Source organism: Siniperca chuatsi, linkage group LG16 (genome assembly GCF_020085105.1).
Source record: "Siniperca chuatsi isolate FFG_IHB_CAS linkage group LG16, ASM2008510v1, whole genome shotgun sequence".
Taxonomy (NCBI): Eukaryota; Metazoa; Chordata; class Actinopteri; order Centrarchiformes; family Sinipercidae; genus Siniperca; species Siniperca chuatsi.
The window spans coordinates 9,884,121-9,901,528 of NC_058057.1; the positions used below are offsets into that span (position 1 = coordinate 9,884,121).

A 17,408-nucleotide genomic window follows, 5' to 3' on the forward strand; every position below is an offset into this window, starting at 1 on the left:
GCTCTACTGGATGTGGTGGTGAAGAAGAGTGAGGGCTACAGCGTGGAGCAGCTGGAGAGACTGTACTCCCTTCTCAGTCAGTGTATCTACCAGCACCGCAGAGAGTACGAAAAGACCCAGCTACTGGAGGTCAGAAACACACATTCAGGGCTAGCCTTTCTAAAGTGCCTTTTACTGCACAAAATTCCTTAGTTATATTAAAATGATAATAATAATAGCATAACATCACATAATACAATGAAATTGAGACTAGGGCTGAAAGTCGATTAATTGATCAGTTGATTGACAGAACACATATCAGCAACAATGCTAATGGTTTTCAAGTCCCTGTTTTCAGCTTCTCAAATGTGAATTTTCTGTTTTTGTCTAATTCTAATTCAATATTTTCAGGTTTTTGACTGTTAGTTGGGCAAGATCAAGCCATTCAAATATATTAACTTAGACATTTTTTCAATATTCTAAGACATGATATAGATTAAACAATTAATTGATTAATCGAGAAAATAATCAGCAGATTAATTGATAGTGAAAAGAATTGTTAGTTACAGCCCTTTGTGAGACATTGTTACGTGATTCAAACCTCTGATCTTCTCACCACACAATGGTTGCCCCAACACCTTGTTGTTAGCTAACCAGCAAGGAGGTTTAAGCTTCTAAGAGAATATGTGAACAAAGCAAATTCAGTTGTGAAATGAATGTGAGACTTCTGTTGCATCTTTTGTGTGCAATACAAAAGACAGTAGTAGTTCTGCTGAGCTTTATTGAAGCAAAATGGCCTAGAGAAGATAGCTGAGGATAAATATGTATTTTCTGGCTTTGTCTTTTTTTGGTGCTGCAGATTTGACATACAAGCAGAATAACTCTGTCCAAGTAACTCATTCATGATGCCAAGTCACATGTTTGCCATTTTGACAGTGAGGTTCTAAACAACTGGTAACATTTATTGAACTAATAACATTCCAGGCATTATGCAGATGATATCTGAGAAGACATGTTTCATGCACAGTGTCTCTTTTGAGAGGTGAGATATAGACATCCACACACACTATGACAGGCTGAAATGGGGATTAGTGTCTGGAAGTTACAGGCATCATGACAAAAACCACAGCTAGGCACAGCTATTGGAGGATGGATACCCACCATAGAAATGGAGCTGAGCAGTAATGGTAAATCAATATCAGGGTTGAATTTAAGGATTTATTTTTTATTTATATATATATATTTTTTATCAGAGTTGTATTTGCTTCAGAATAGGATCCAGTGAGGACTCTAAGTGAGTAAACAAGTGTAAAAGATTGCGTTCAGTATGTGTGTGTGAGAGAGACATGCAGATATAAGTGAGTTCCGGGAGATGGACTCCAAAACGATTCATAAAAGAACCTTATATTCCACACAATGCTCTTTTTTTTGGTGGAGTTCAAATTTATTCTATGTCTTAAAATCTGTCATTTAGCTTTTGTTGTCTAAAAGGAGGAATAAGAATTTCAAATAGGCTTAGTTTCTTTGGAAATTGAAACAAACAATACATTTCTTGCATACTGTGAGTAAGGGTTAACAAATAGACCCTTAAAATAAGTTAATTTATTTTTCTATTTTCATGTTTAATCTCTTGACAATGTTCCATACAGAAAGAGCCACTGTATCTTTTTCCACAATCCCATCTGGTGTAGGATGTCAGTGCAGACAGCGGGCCAGGAATGGCAGTGTCCTGGTGCTGGTAGCCAGAACCGGCTGTCAGGATGTCAGAGAGAGGGAGAGAGCAGTCAGCCAGGTGGTGCGGCCTGTCCACAGGCCGGCTGGTGGAGGAGGGGAGGGTACACGTCTGGATTCATTTCATACTGCCAGCCTAAATTGGTGTTTCCAGAGCAGAAATGTCAGCTCGTTTGGCATGTGTTTTGTTTGCCTGTGTTTTCGACACATCTCGACTCCACAATAGGTCATCTCCTTGTTCCTCCCTAGAGAATGCAAAAACATGCGCACATACACACACGTATGCAGGGTTGATACTCTTCACTTAATGTTGCACTCTGCACTGGTGTTTGTGTCTACGTTGTAGAGACGAGTGAAATGGAGCGTGTCCATACATTTGTCTCCTTTACCCGCCCCCGTCCTCCTCTGGGTATGGCTTGTCTCAGTCTTACAGAAGAGCTGACCTTTCAGCAGATGGAGTGGACTGCACTCTGCATCCAGTTAAAGCCAGAGGGACCATCTCTGCTCTGTACACAATACCACACCAACTATGTTCTATCTACAAATTAGCGTTCATATTGCCCTAGGCCTTGTATTACATTTTGCCTGTGTCTCAGACAGCAATTTAAGACTTTGTAAGAGCCTTTGACCTTTAACCAGAATCTGTGCGGTCCCAGAGCTGTGCATGCCTCTGGTCGAGTTAGCTGATCATCATAAGGGTTTGTTATTTCTCTGCTTATTTGTATGTTTGCTGCTGAGGATTGTGGCGTTCAGGTCATTTAATATAACTTTTTTGGCTTACTTGTTTACCGAAAGCAAGATCAGGAGCAGTGTCGATAACAAAATTGTCGATTTAGTTATTTTATCGTCTTATTCCTGCAGATAGGCGGTAAAATGTAGATGACGTGACTTTATGACATGTAAAGCTATTTGGTGTAAATCATTAATGATAAACATCTGCCTTTGATTTCAGGCTAGGGCTTCTTTTGAGATCTTCTGTCAAGACATTTTGTACCAATGTTGAATAGTCATACAAAGATAAAACCATCATAAAATAGGCAGAGAAATCAGTTTTCTCCATTGACAGTAGCCTCTGTGAACAGAATGCAATGCAGCCCAAGCTTTCATCATTGTGAATCTGTTGTCAGTAGCTTGTGAAACAACACCTTCATCCAGGCACAATAACCTAAATTGTTCTCTCTCAACTCTCACTTTTTTCAGTTGTGAAAAAAAAAAAAACTTACACTGTTGTTGTTTTTTGCTTTCCTAACCTAAACATACACACCTCAGACTGTGAACCCTGTTCTCCCAGGGGTTGTAGAAAATTTGATCTGGGAAATAGAGGAAATCAGTAACTGAGGTGGAAGTAGATAAGACAGGTTCAAAGAAAGGGGGTACACCAAAGTAACATCTTTGTCATAAATGCATTGAACATCCCAAACTGATGACATCTTAACAGTGAAGAGCATGCAATGCTGGATTTTTTTTTTCTTTTAAAAGCATAGTATTGATGGCCCCATTGGGAAATTAAACTCCTAAATCTGCAATTCTGCCATGTTGTATCTATTGAGTGACACACAAATTAAACCTTCTTGCCATGCTGGTCGACTTCCACTCATGCTAGGAAGAGAGAACTACAGGCCTAAGTTTGTGAGACCGAGTAGATAAGTGAGAGGGTTCTGCGGAGGCTTGTTAGATTGTCTGCTGTGTTTTTGGGATGACAAGGTGATAGGCCTTCAGGCAGATAGACTCGACATCACAGAGGTGCAAAGCGTTAAGGCAGCGAAGAGCTTATTTGCGCTTTGGTGTGTGGGTGTACAGTGAGACACGGCAAACAGACAGGTGTTAAAAGCATATATGTGTCTAAACATAGGCTGTGCCTGATGAGCTGAAGCTTTCAGGGAATGTTCTAAATTAGTGTCTTTTTTTATTCAGTTGCACGTTAACTTCACTTTTAATACCTTCATCGGGTTTTACAGCTTGTGTTACCTGGTGCTGATCGTTGTTGGGGTGTGAGTAAGTGCTTAATTGATGTTATAAGTGTAGTTGGAAGGGAAGTTAGAATCACACGCAGAATAGCATCAGTCCTGTGACCTTTTTTTAAATCGATTCAGAATAAATTGCGAGATATGTTGGGCATAGTTGTCAAAAGAACAGCCATCCACTGTGGACTCTTAGTTTTGTTTAACAGAGGCACCATTTGAACATTGTTTTGTGGGCATGAGAGGATTATGAAAGGTATTCATCATCAGAAGGTGGCTTGTGAATTCAATGCCATTTTGCAGCCATGAAAAGTCTGCATCAACATGGCATTCACTTTGACTTTTCTATCAGTCCAAACATTCAAGATACAGACAATGACTTATTTGGATAGCCCCACTAAATCAGCTAAGAATGTAAAATCTGATGATCTTTAGGGCTGCAAGTATCTGTTATTTACTTGATTTACCTTTTTGGTCTCTAAAATATCATTAAATAGTAAAAATAAATAAATAAATGCCAGTCACAATTTCCAAAAGTCCACATGACACATTCAGTTTGCTTGTTTGGTCCAACTAACAGTCCAAAACCTAAATATATTCAATATATTGTTACAGTCAAGTTGGAACTAGTGATTTTTATTTAAAAATGACTTAAACATTTAATCAATTATCAAGATCAAATAATCAAAGGATTGACCAATCGTTGCAGCTTTAATGATCTTTGTCTGGGCGCCACTTTAAAAGGATGCCCTTTTTTGTCTTCGCTATAGAAGAATTTAGAAGGCATCACAAATGGTTTCCAGTGATTTTACATTAAAGACAGTACAGCACTCAGTGTTGTGTACTTCTTAGCTAAAAAAAAAAAAAGCAGTTTGTAGTATCTGCAAATAGTTGATAATTACGCACAGCCATTTGCGTAATTATAATTTTGCCACGTTGGTGTGAAATGCAAAGTTTTTAGTGGAGGAGGAGTACATCTCCCTGAAAAAGTTAACTTCTCTTTTGAAGTGTGAAATAACTTACTTTACTGTAAAGTTGATAGTTTTTAACTTTTGTTGTAGATGTTGAAATTGGTATCTTGTAGCAGCGTCTGTCGCACTGACTCAGCCATTCAGATGAGAGAACACACACAGTGTAACATCTTCAAGGCATTAATCACGGTCTATTGCAGGCTAACATCCATCTCTCTTCCTCCGGCTCTGTTCAGATTTAGTCAGTATCAAACTCCGCTGTTTTCATGCTGAGAAAAATCGCCTGTGTCATTCCAGCACAGCTTTGCTTCATTTTACATCATTTATCATGGTGAAAGCTGGTGTTTGCTGTGGGAAATTTCCAAGTAATATTGAAAGTGCGGTGCACAGATGCTTTGTACACACATTCGAGTTTGCTATGTCGGTTGAAACTAAGCAGTATGTGTTTGTGTGTGTCTCTCTCTGTTTGTGGCGCAGGAGATGGAGGAGAGAATCCAGCATTTTGATACATTCCTGTGAGATGGACAGAATACCTATCAGGTAGATCCTGAACAGCCTGGGACCACAAAGACACACACAAACTGAGTGAGAGAGAGTGAAGGAGCTTCTGAGTCCAGCCCTCAACACAAAACACACACACACACACAGAAAATCCAGCGTCCTCCTCTAGCTGGGAGGGACGTACAACGAGGACGAGGTTGAGGGCAGAGACATTCAATGGTGCTATCGTCTCAGGAACCTGGCCAGATCCAGACCCATTCTACACAACCAAACTCCTGGAGGTGTGTCAGTCTCACACACACACACACACACACACACACACACACACACACACACACCAATGGTGACGGGCAACCCTGGTGCTACTCGGGTGCTATCCTAACTTTTATCCATGCTGCTCTTGGGATTACTTCTTAACTTGGATGACTAGCAAAACCAACAGATCTGGTGATGTCATATTGAAACCTGGCCGCTTCTCTCCAGAGCAGGCTGTGCATACACCCTCACATGCACCCTGACACTTCGGTATGCATGTATTTCTACAAACACCCACCAGAAATGCACACACTCACTCAGATCCTCACCAGCAGAAGTGTGAATGGAGAGTGCCGCTAGGAGATGAGGACAGCTAATGTTCTGAATCACTGAACTACAATGCTGAGCTCATCTTGCCCTCGAGAGGAAAGCTTCATCATAGGCCAGTTGTTACCATGCTATTATGCGGCTCATTTTTTCTGCCATTTTAGCTACTTTATTAGTTCAATATCTGAGCCACCATCAACAATAGTTTACAAAGAAGAACACAAGCTCGATGAGGTTAGCACAGCAGGACAAGAACCAATTATGTCCTTCATTACAGTGGTCATCAGGTGTGGAAAGCTGTTAGCCCCCTCAGTGTTTGTTTCAGAGTTACTGGTGAACAAGCGTCGCCTGTTGGTCAGCTGTACAACCACCTCACTCAAAACATTCGCTCATAGACCACCTCTGGCGTTCCCAGTCTTAGCAGATTGTCATGTCCTAAATAGTTTGTGGTAGCTGAACTCCCTCCTGACTACATTCACAGTCTGAATGTTTTCCCTTCCGCCCAAGCTGTGTCCGCCTGTTGATTTTCCTACCGACACCCCGGCTGAGGAACTGGAAGCAGTACAAATTGGAATACGTCTAGAGTTTGCACTGCCTAGTGTGTGCCTTATTTAAAACCCTCTAATGAAACTGATATCTTTGGCAGTATTTTTTATTTACTTCTTGTGACAATGAACAGGCTCCAAGTTGGGGTGGATCCTAACCACTGAGGTCACAGTGAAGCAAAAAAAATATATATCTCAATCCTATTAGGTTGTTTAAAAACATATCTAGGTTATACATCTCCAACCTGGGCCGAAAAAGTAATTGACAACATTTGAAAATCAGAGGAATACAAAAGGAGTTTTTAATGATACTTCTGTGGCTGTGTCAGTGTCTGGTCAGATACGTCTCTAGCACTGAAAATATTACGATATTTAAATGTATTCATGCCCTGTTAAACCCAGACCTGTTGGGGAGGTCAGTTTCCACCTGAGCAGACAGCAGGTGTAAGAAGAGGATGACAACACCAGCTTTCTTCAGTTTTTCATATGCAAAAAATGTTGATGCGAGTCAAATTATTTATTGTGCCAAGTGTTATCCCATTCCCCCAAAAGGTGCTGACATAATGGTGCCTGTTCACAGGAATTCTGTTTCAACTATGAAAATGTTCTATTAGATGGTCATAACAACCTATGTATTATGTTGTGTATTTGATCATTATTTTTTATGTTTTTTTTATAAGATGCTTTGCTTGAGTTGAGATTGTTTTCGCATAGGTTGTGAATCCACAATGAACAAGGCCATTCTAGGCAGTGCCCGTCACTAAGGTGTATAAAGCATTACATACATTTTTTTTTTCTCCCTTCAAATATGTGTACCAACTTTATGGATTTATTTCATTCTGTTTTTCTCAACACCAGACAAGAGACGCTGGATTCTTATCTGTGGCCAACACAGTATATGTTTTCTGACTGCAGTAAATTAAGGTATTTACTGAAGCTTTATAAGGTTTTCGTGGCATTTTCACGGTTTTGGAGATGCCATATTTTGAGCAGGTGTAGACTGGAGAAGGCCCTCCTCTTTCTCTCAAAGCACTCTTATCCAATCCTCAAACCTCTTGGTGCAACTCTGACCCCAGCTCACCTCTGCCTTTTCTCGGATTCTAGGTGACAAACGCAAAGACCATATGCAAACTGGCAATGACAGGTTAGCACTTGGACTACTGCAGAGAGAAAAACCAACGCTACCTCAGCTTAATTTATTTTAATGCGAAAACTGTTTACTGGGTACAAAAACAGTATTTATCCCCCCCCCCCCCGAAATACTGTTACAACATCTATAGTACCATCTAAGGTACCAGATCAGATCAGAGCAACCCCAGCTACTGCAGTAATCCAAGAGGTGTTTATATCTCTCCAATTGTTATGTATGTTTGCATTTGAGCCAGATGATGATTGCATAAATTTTAAGGATATGTCATGGATTGTATATTTTATGCTTTAGTTTCAGGTTCTCTTAATTTCTACTGTACCTTGACACAGAGGAGATAATCCTAGATCTGCTCCTCTTTCATATTATCACCCCATACCTTAGAAGCTATAGAGAGCATTTTCTGCCTCTTTAAAAATCGCCTTTTTTCCAAATTCAGTTTTTTTTTGTTGTTGCAGAGTTTCATCTCATGAATTCTGATTATTTATTATTAAACACATTTTACACCTAATATTCAGTAAATTGTCTTTTTGTACGTTCAGAATTTAATAAATCGGGAAGTATCACGTTCATTTTTAACAGTTTTTCTGACTTGCGTAGCGTTTGTGTAGCGCGTTTATTTGGCGTGTACGGGGGAATAAAGGGTTTACAGGTCTCTCAGGTTCAACATGCGACAACATGCCCTTTCAACGTTTCTATTTATTTCATTGTCCTGGTGTTTTCTTTGTTGAAGTGGTTTACAGACTGTGGCATACTGGAAGAGACTTACATTAGGACAGAACTGATATTTAAAGAAAACGTAGTGTCAGTCTAGTACATCCCAGGAAGAGAACAGGACCAGACTTTCTTTTCATGTTGTTCACTTTGTCTCCACTTTCTGCCAAAAGAGTTATTTTTTATGAATTTAGATACACATATGGAAATAAAATATGGGTAGTTAAATGTCATACATTGTGATCTTCCTTTCTTATTATAAATTGTAGCCAGTTTGGACTAACAACCAATTTTTGTCTGGTAGTTGAGACTACTTAGTCCAGTATGCAGAAAGAAAAGGTTTGTTCTATCCCGAATTATTGTTCTTCCCTACTTTTTCAGTTAATTTAGTCAAGACTTTCCATAGCTTTGTCAATTCTGTTCGTTTGTGTATTTAACACACATGTTCACAATTGTTACTTTAGTGTAAGTTATATTCGAAATGAAACTTTACTGTATTTCTCAAATAAACTGCTGTGATATACTTGAATAAAAAGGTGCAAACTGTACATTTCAAGTGTTTTTTTCTTACTGCGAATTCAGACAAATGGGAAATACACACTTGTAGTTTCAGATAACCTGTAGAAATGTACAGTGCATTATTTTGAAAACAAATTTGTGAAGCTGTTTAGTTGCATCTCCTTTTCAAAAATCACACCTTGGTATTCTTATATGCCAAAATTTACTTTACACCCATGTTCTGTAGTAAAAGCACATTAGAAGCCCGTACTTTGGGATGTGAACAAGCAACTTACCTGTAATGAGTAGAGCACTTCTCTTTGACAAAAACAATACTTTACTATTACCTTGATTCATTATACCAAAAAAAAAAGACTCGACAATGTGTTCATGTTCTGGTATATGTATTAGGTTTCAATAATAACTGTTAATTTCTCCATTTTGGGTACAGATTTACAGACATACCATTTTGAATTCAACCTATCAGTTTTTTTTTCCTAAAAACATTTATACAGAATTGCCTTCAGTAAAATATACATATTTCCTTCCTGTATTTACAGAATACCAACCCATCATTTTTGGGTTGCAATGAAATACATTGTATAAAACAAAGGTGGGGGAAACTGATGAAAGACCTAAAACATGGATCAACGGATAACTTTTATGATAACAGTCACAGGTGGTCATTGTGCTTTTTTCCGGAGGAACTGTCCCAACTTGAATATCTGAACAGATGTCAACGGTAGGAAGAATTCCCTCTCTCTCTCTCTAAATGTAGTGCTGTCTTTGTTCCGGAGAGCAAGACAGTATGAATCAAGGGGGAAAAAAAACAGGCCACTCACCCTCCAGATGATATCTCAATCAAGCTGGAATTGCACAAGAACCAAGAAAAAATGATTTTCTATATTTTTAAACCCTACCTGACCCAGATTTTATGGTTTTTCCTACGTTTAGCAAGTCATTAAAAGAACCGGGTTACACACAGTTCAAAATTACCCCATAAATCCACACTCACAGTAGGAATATCACTTCCTGATAAGGTGGAGAGAGAAGAAACTCGTCAAATCCACTGATAAAGAGGAAAACAGTAAGTGGATTTCTTTCCTTCACTTTTCCTCCTGTCCTGTAGATGTCACTACTAAAAATTGTCCATACACCACAAAGAAACTGCTCTCTAATGAATGAAACCTATACCTGTCAAACATAATTCTCAAAAAGGGACAAAAATCTCAACCTGCAATGGCTTTCACTGCGCTGAGTCAGTATAGTAAAGAAATAGAGAGGTGGTGAGGTTACAGAGATATGGACAGAACTTATACAATGATGAAAACCAAAGAGTTTGTAATTTACTAAGAGGGTCCCTGTGCCTGTTGGATGAGAAGATGAACTACTACCATGACACATACAGTACTGGAGGTTAGGCATCGTCACCTGACATGGCTGAGTAGTTGAACATGAGTACATTCTGCACAGGGCTTTTTGGGGGGTGGGACAGGTAACAGGGTGGATGGATGCTGGCATCAAGTCCAGAGGTCACTGACCGACCGGCCCAGCCCTAAGCTGCCGTCGCACATCGACCCACAACCGAGCTCAGCTGGTGTTTGGCCTCTACCCAGTGTGATCATGTCCGAGCCACCCTCAGCCGCTCTGAATGTACTTCTTGATGACCACACAGCCGTGTCTGAAGAGCGGGCAGGGCAGCGACTGCAGGAGCGTCCAAGTGTTGGTGCAAGGGTCGAAGGTCTCCATGTTGCTGAGGGCTGGACCCTCGCTGCTCACGATGCCTCCTGTCGCATAGATCTTCCCATCCAGGATCACAGCGCTGCAAAGGCAGACACAGCATTTTGTTTTGTTCAGTTATCTTCCTGATAAGTTATGTAACTAGGTAAAAAAACAAAAAAAAACAACATATATTGTAATAGAAATTATGTTAAGATAAAGGTATATACAGTGTGGGACTTAGATAAAACTTTAGACTTAAATGAGAAGATTGATACCACTTTCATATCTGTTTAAATATAAAGCCAGTAACCACTTAGCTTAGCTTAGCTTAGCACAAAGACTCTAAACTGGGGGAAACAGCTAGCCTGGCTCTGTGAAACAGTAACAAAATCTGCCTACCAGCACCTCTACAGCTCACTAATTAACACATTATATTTCGTTTAATTTGTTAAAACTTTCTCAAACTTTGTCTGACAACCAGTGGAAATTCCAGGAAGTTACAGTTCGCGGCAAAGATACAAACAAGACACGAGTTAATGATTGAGCAATAGAGGTGCTGCTACGCGGATTCTGTTACCATTTGAAAAAGCCAGGCTAGCTGTTTTCCTCTAAGCTAAGCTAACTTGCCGCTGCTTTACAGTAAAACATGAGTGGTTTCAATCTTCTCATCTAACTCTGACTTTTAGAGAAATATGCATATTCATTTTCTGGCAAACTATTCCTTTAAGATTTTTCATTAAATCCAACCGTGTTTTTTATATTTATGGTCGGCATTTTTTCAGCAATATTCAATGTATTTACATTGTTTAATTACCTCTCTATAGAGTAGTTTTTATTGTTAGTGGCGGAGTCCGCCATTCCCACTCTGGATTCAAATTACCTACCTACCTACACATGAGGGATTCACAAGAAACAATGCATGCTTGTAATCCAGTGTTACTGTTTGTAATTTTATCTCATTGTTAACTGTTCACTCTCTCTACACTCTCTACAGCTGTATCAGAGCTGTATTAAGTTACTGCTTATGCTAACCCAACATTAACACCCTATTGCTGATGCTTCACATTAAAATTACTGACTGTTAGGAACAAGTAATAATTAGATAATCAGTGTCAGGAAGATAAGCAGGTGAAAGCAAGTGTGAGCTAATGTGGCTTTGATATTAGATATCTATGACTCTCAGCAGCAGGAATATTGCACTTATTGTTAATTGTGATCAGACAACAAAGCAAGACAGAAGACAACGTCTCCACATGCTGATTGTCGTGCTGGGGGCCACGCCTGAGATTGTTTGACATCACTCACGTGCTCTCGACATGCCTAACAAGGCTACTTTGTAAGGTAGGGGATAAAAAACAACACATATTACGTTCCCTCTTGAGGGCGAGAGAGAAAATGAATGAAAAAGCAAATATCTGTACAAATGTGCTCATTTGATATGAGAAACAGAAACAGGAGTTTGTGTGCGAAGAGGATTAAAACTTGGGCTGTAAGCTGATTAGGGCTTTGTACTCCTATTGGGGTTTGGAACGATCTGCATTTACATAAGGTGCATGCTCAAACACACACACACACACACGCATACACACAGAGCGAACAACATGCAGTCCTATTGCACAAATTCACAACACTGTTGGGACTAAAAAAGATTATTACATAAAGCCTAAATCTACTCAGAGAGAAAGCACAGCTGATCCAAAATGGAGAGAGCGCAGGGCAAAGCCTGGAGCTGCTCGTCCTGATAAACAGAGGGGAGGTGCAGGTCTGCAGAGGGCCAGATGCAGCGAGGGGAGAATATCAGCTCTCCTGCATGATGACCTGCTAGACTTCATCTTCTACGCAGGGGCATGCACTACAGATAGTGCTGTTTCTGAGTGTTCGTGTGTTTCTCTTCTGGCAGCTCTGTGTGTTTGTTGTTCTCCCTCCTTCCCCGCATCTCATCCTCTCTCGTGTCAGCCTTAGTTAAATGTAGCAGAACAGCTGCCTGGCGTGTGCTGGTGCAGCTTATCAATAACTCTGACAACATGATTTATGGTATACATTCTGCACATAAGATCACTGTCTGTAATTGCTTCCCAAATGTATTTTGTGCATGCTTCTTTCTTTCTCAGCTTCTGCAAAAAAAAAAAAAAAAAAGGGCTCGGGCCCAGAAAACAGTGGGTTCATTATCCAGCAAACTGCACACCTCGGTGGCTCGAGCTGACTGGGATATTAGGATGTGATCCTACTGTTATTCATTTTCATTTATCTCCCTTTATCAGCCATTATGTGTCCACAAATGGTTACAGCCGTGGACTGCCGTTTCTTGGTTTGCTTAGAACACAAACATTACACTCACCTAACTGTGTGCAAAAAAATACAAATGACTCGAACGTCATTCGTATTAACACAGGATAAAATAGAGTGCTTTGAAAGAAAGTTGATTAAATCAAGCCGAGTCTCTGCTGTTTGAACGGATGTGTCTTATTTCTCTCAGCATGACAGATAGCAACGTTACTGATCAAGCAATTTTAAAAATCAAGCCTATGAATTAGAAAGCAGTTTTTCAGAGAGACGTTTCACAACCTAATGCAGCGTGTTGGAAACAATGTCAGCCCACAACTGGCTTTGTTCAAGTTTAATTAATTGGCCTGAATACATTTCCCCTGTGCAACCGTTTACCCGTGTTATGACACAGAGACTGTCAGATTACTAACAAGCTTTTTTTTTTAAACATGTTTTTGAGGATGTGTAATAATGTCAGAGTGTTTTTGAAGCTTCACACAAAACAGACCTGCAATTTCAGCTTTAGAAAAATCTTAAAATTCTACACTGGGGACATAACTTACATGTGGCACTGCTACATTAATAATCTCTTACCTGCAGAACTGCCGAGAGTGATTCATGTTGGGACCAGCCTTGATGTTGCCTTTGTCTGGGTCGTAGATAGTGGTGGCTCGAGCGTAGGCTCCTCCCAGGATGAATATAAAACCGTTGAGACTCACTGCAGGGGCGTATTTGTTATCTAAAGATAAGTGAGAGAGAGAGAGAGGGGGAAGAAGGGGAGAGATTTTTGTTAAAGAAAACACAGAGCTACTGTTTGAATGTTATTCTCACACACGGCAGAAATTTCCATTCAGTATAATGGCATCAATTTGTTTTTTTCTTTTTTTTCCCCCTGCGGTCCCCCGGCCGCATGCAAAAATCATCATCAACATTCTCCTTATCACTTTACAGATGTGCCATTCTCAAGATTGCTTTGGAAAAAAAAACAAAACTGAATGGATGGCAAACCAGTGAAAAAGCGGAGTTCATAAATCACTGTGGCTTTATTGGGTTCTGCTCCAAAATATGTTGGGGCTTGGCAGCAATATAAAAGAGTTACCTAAGTCTCAATAATTCACAATTGCATTACGCCCTCTGGCACATCCATAGATTCACAAAGAAAAAAAGAAAAGAAAAAGATACTGTGCACATGTATTGGAAGTACATGAGTGAACAGGTGGGATACTGTATACTGTGCATACTGTATAATTCAATCTGATACAGTATATAGCACATGAGGATAACAGAGGCATTGAAGCAGCACCGCTGTAGAATTATAGGTGATGGGAAACAAAATGAAACAGTGGTTTGTGTGGAACGATGCCATTGGAAACCTGCAGCTTGCATGCAGCGGCCCTGCTGTGTGGGAAGAAGAAGTGTATTTCAAACTCAGAGCAATTTCTCTTGAGCAGACTGCAGCTGGCCAATTTACAAGGAGCATGAATAATGCACAGACACTTGGCCGTGAGCCACCGTCCTTACAGTTTTTTGCCACAATGGACGGACATCCCTCATTGGAGACAGGCAACAGCAGGAGTAACGCCTGATGCCTTAATAATGGCAGTGGAAGCCCTAAAAGCTTCTCTCGTGTTGCAGAACCACCTCCCCTTTTCTCAGCCTTTACCCCAGCTGCTGAAAGGAGTCCGACATGTTTAATTAACAGGTCGCCTCTGGAGGTGAGAAGGGCTTCTGCTGCCCCTCAGACTGACACTCTGAACGAGCCGCACTGCATTATGGTTTCCGCTACTACACTTCAACTCATAATGTTCTGTAACAACAAGACCAGATGCATACAACTCTGTAGATTCACGCTCAAAGACAAATATGCATCTGCAATGTGTTCGTCAGATTTATAAAGCTGCATGTACGCATGGTTCCGCTTTATAAATCTCAATCATTGTGGAAGCGGGCGCACATGCACAAGCCTCATTTCCACTCCCACAGTTAGCCATAAATGGATTTAGAAACGCCATCTGTTTGCATATCGATACTTGTGCCCGCTCCACCACTCTTTAGACCTGTCAACGAGAAGAACGGCAAAAAAGAAGTGCACCGTCTCCAGCAGCATCAGAACAGCTGTTAATACGCACAGCTGTGATTATTTATAGCATCCATACTACTAATTCATCACATGTACATATAAACCATCGTTGCAGTGATATCTCAATCATCATAGAAGGATGATCAATGATTAATTTATAGGGCTTGTATTGAAGCAGACTTTACTAAGTGCTTCACAATTCAGGATAAAATGAAAAGACCATGAACAGGGAAATGGAAGCAATAAAATAATAATAAAGAATAATAAAATCCATCACTCGTAAATAATTTAAAATTAAGTTTATAAATGCAAATTTGACATAATTTTACAGAACACTGTGTAGACTGCAAAAGTAATAACACAATCATTGAAATTGGCAAATAAACAAACAATGTTTTACTCTAAGTTTACGTCTTTCACCTTATAATCCCCTCCTCATCATATTACCTGCAGCTGGCTCGACAAAACTGTGTTTACATCTGGTCTGAAGTATGCGTGAGGTGCACACATTCTTCTTTTATAAATACCAGTTTATGTGTGGGAAATAACGCATGCATGCACTGTGAGGCATCTGTGAGGCTGTACTCACGCATAGCAATGCCGTGAAACTAAATGCTAACGTCGTGATGCTAACATGCGCGCAATGACAATGCTAACATGCGAATGTGAAGCAGGTATAAAGTTCCATGTTACCACGTTCACCATCTTACTTGTGTGTTAGCAATTAGTTAGCAACTAACTTTAGCCTCTAAATTACTTCATGCAGTTGTTTCATATGAATTTTATATGATCACATTGCAGTCCTTTACACACACACACACTGCAATCCAATCTGAACCACCACTGCAACCATCTGAGGCGTCAGCTTCCATTTCTACCCTTGAGAAACAAGTTGCCACTGATTGGTCCTCCTCACATTCTGCCTGACGTGTTTATTTTCTTCTTTTACCTTCCTCATCTCATTGATATGCCGCTGCCAGTATTTCTGAGCGTGTGTGTGTGTGTGTGTGTGTGTGTGTGTGTGCCAGCATAAGCGTGTGTACACGATGTTTTGTGTTAGGTCCCGTAAACACAGAACACTCATTTCTCTCTGCTCGGCGCCTGAGGCAGAATAATAAATGGATGCTCTCAAAGGAAAAACCTTTCTCTCTTTTTCCCCACAGAAACTCTCACCATCGCTTCCTGCCACTCTCTCGTGGACCCACGGTAAAGCAGCGGGTTTGAGTGCTTGGAGAAGTACCAGGCAGGTATATTGCATTCTCATTTGGCGAGTCTCAGAGGACTGCTGTTCGGGTTCAACATCTTTCCATTGTTTTGCTTTTGCTGTTATTCCCTGGCCTTTGACACTGAAAATGAGCCGTTTCTGCTTATACAACATTGAGATACGGTAAAGAGTGGACAAGTATAGTCTGTGTCGGCTAAAAACTGAGACGGACCTTGCTATTCTTGAAGTCTCACAATGGATTTTGTCTGGTTTCACAGCTCTGAGGTTAGATAACTCAGCCAAGAATCCACAACTGACCACATTCTACATAAAAAATGAATAAAGGGAAGGGGGTGGAGACAGCAAAACAAGGTTTTAACACGGCAGCGGTGATAGAAGTACAGCTGTGCCTGCGGGGCAACACGGGCTGACGCAGCCTCTCACACTCTGATAAAACAGCTTAGTCACTGAGTCTGGGACCCCTCGGGCTGAGGTCAAGGACAGCAAACAAGTGAAAACACACACCCAAACACAAAGCTATGATGAAATGTGTGGATTCTGTCTAAGCAAACACCTTGTTGTTCCCTCACATCCTTTCCTATCTGAATCCTGCATCAACACAGCAGATATTTGATTCTATAAAACTGGAACACTACCGCCGCGATAACACACACACACAAATAGATCACAACTCACTCAATTATACCAATACTGTATACTGTACGGATCTAGATAAGACTGCCTTCTCTGATAAAGACTCCCAAACAGTAGTCGTCATCACAAAGCCGCGGCATTACAGTGACATGGAAATGTGCGGTCAGTCACAGGCGGAGGAAGAACATACACAAAGAATAATCGACATTCTCCTCCGAAAGATGGAGGACGAGGTGTGTGTATCCTCTCCAACTTCCTGCGTCCCGCCAGAGAGCATGAGGGAGCAGGAGGAAATAGGACAAAGAAGCTTCAGTTCTTGCTGCCAGACGCTTAGATAAGATTACAACAAGGTAATTGGAGCAGCAAAACTCCCCCCACCCACCCCCACCCCCCCAAACACAATGTCCTTTTATGTGGTGTGAGGAGAATAAGAGCAGCCTTTGAAATGACGGGCCAAAACAGCACAGTGAGAGAAAGAGGATGATGTACTTTAATTCAGTACAATGGAGAATGGGTGGGGGGGATATGTCCAATTAGGTAGCTATGGAAACGCTCCATCTTCTCCACCTCTCTCGCTCCCCTACTCTTCTTCCACCTCCATAATGGCGCTCTCAATTGCCGTGCCAGTTCGGCTGATACGTCATTTGCGCGAGTAATTGTTCTGCTGTCAATTTCCCGATAGAGCAGTCTGGACGCAGCGCTTCTGCTCTCGGGCCCCTGGAGTTGACCAGTCGATGAAGACCTGTCGATCAGCAGGGAATGCACGCCGGGTGAAAACTGGAGGGAGCTGAGTGTATGTGTGTTTCCATCTGGATGTGCCTGAGAGGACGTGTGAACAGATGTGTGATAGTCAG

The 17,408-nt window shown here is 40.8% G+C and overlaps 2 protein-coding genes across 6 annotated transcripts in view; one reads left to right on the forward strand and one right to left on the reverse strand.

Moving 5' to 3' along the window:
• atad2b (ATPase family AAA domain containing 2B) overlaps nucleotides 1–8,679 on the forward strand; it is a 72,608-nt gene extending 63,929 nt beyond the window's left edge. For both annotated transcript variants that reach the window (XM_044170447.1, XM_044170446.1), the window contains 2 exons: nucleotides 1–129; nucleotides 5,120–8,679. In XM_044170447.1, coding sequence (XP_044026382.1) covers nucleotides 1–129; nucleotides 5,120–5,161 — 171 coding nt within the window. In that variant the 3' untranslated portion in view covers nucleotides 5,162–8,679. The remainder of the gene's footprint in view (nucleotides 130–5,119) is intronic.
• Nucleotides 8,680–9,016: 337 nt separating this feature from the next.
• The window catches only part of LOC122863710 (kelch-like protein 29), a 196,975-nt gene continuing 188,583 nt past the window's right edge, over nucleotides 9,017–17,408 (reverse strand). For all 4 annotated transcript variants that reach the window (XM_044170450.1, XM_044170448.1, XM_044170449.1 and 1 more), the window contains 2 exons: nucleotides 13,211–13,355; nucleotides 9,017–10,451 (listed from right to left, as the gene is read on the reverse strand). In XM_044170450.1, coding sequence (XP_044026385.1) covers nucleotides 10,268–10,451; nucleotides 13,211–13,355 — 329 coding nt within the window. In that variant the 3' untranslated portion in view covers nucleotides 9,017–10,267. The remainder of the gene's footprint in view (nucleotides 10,452–13,210; nucleotides 13,356–17,408) is intronic.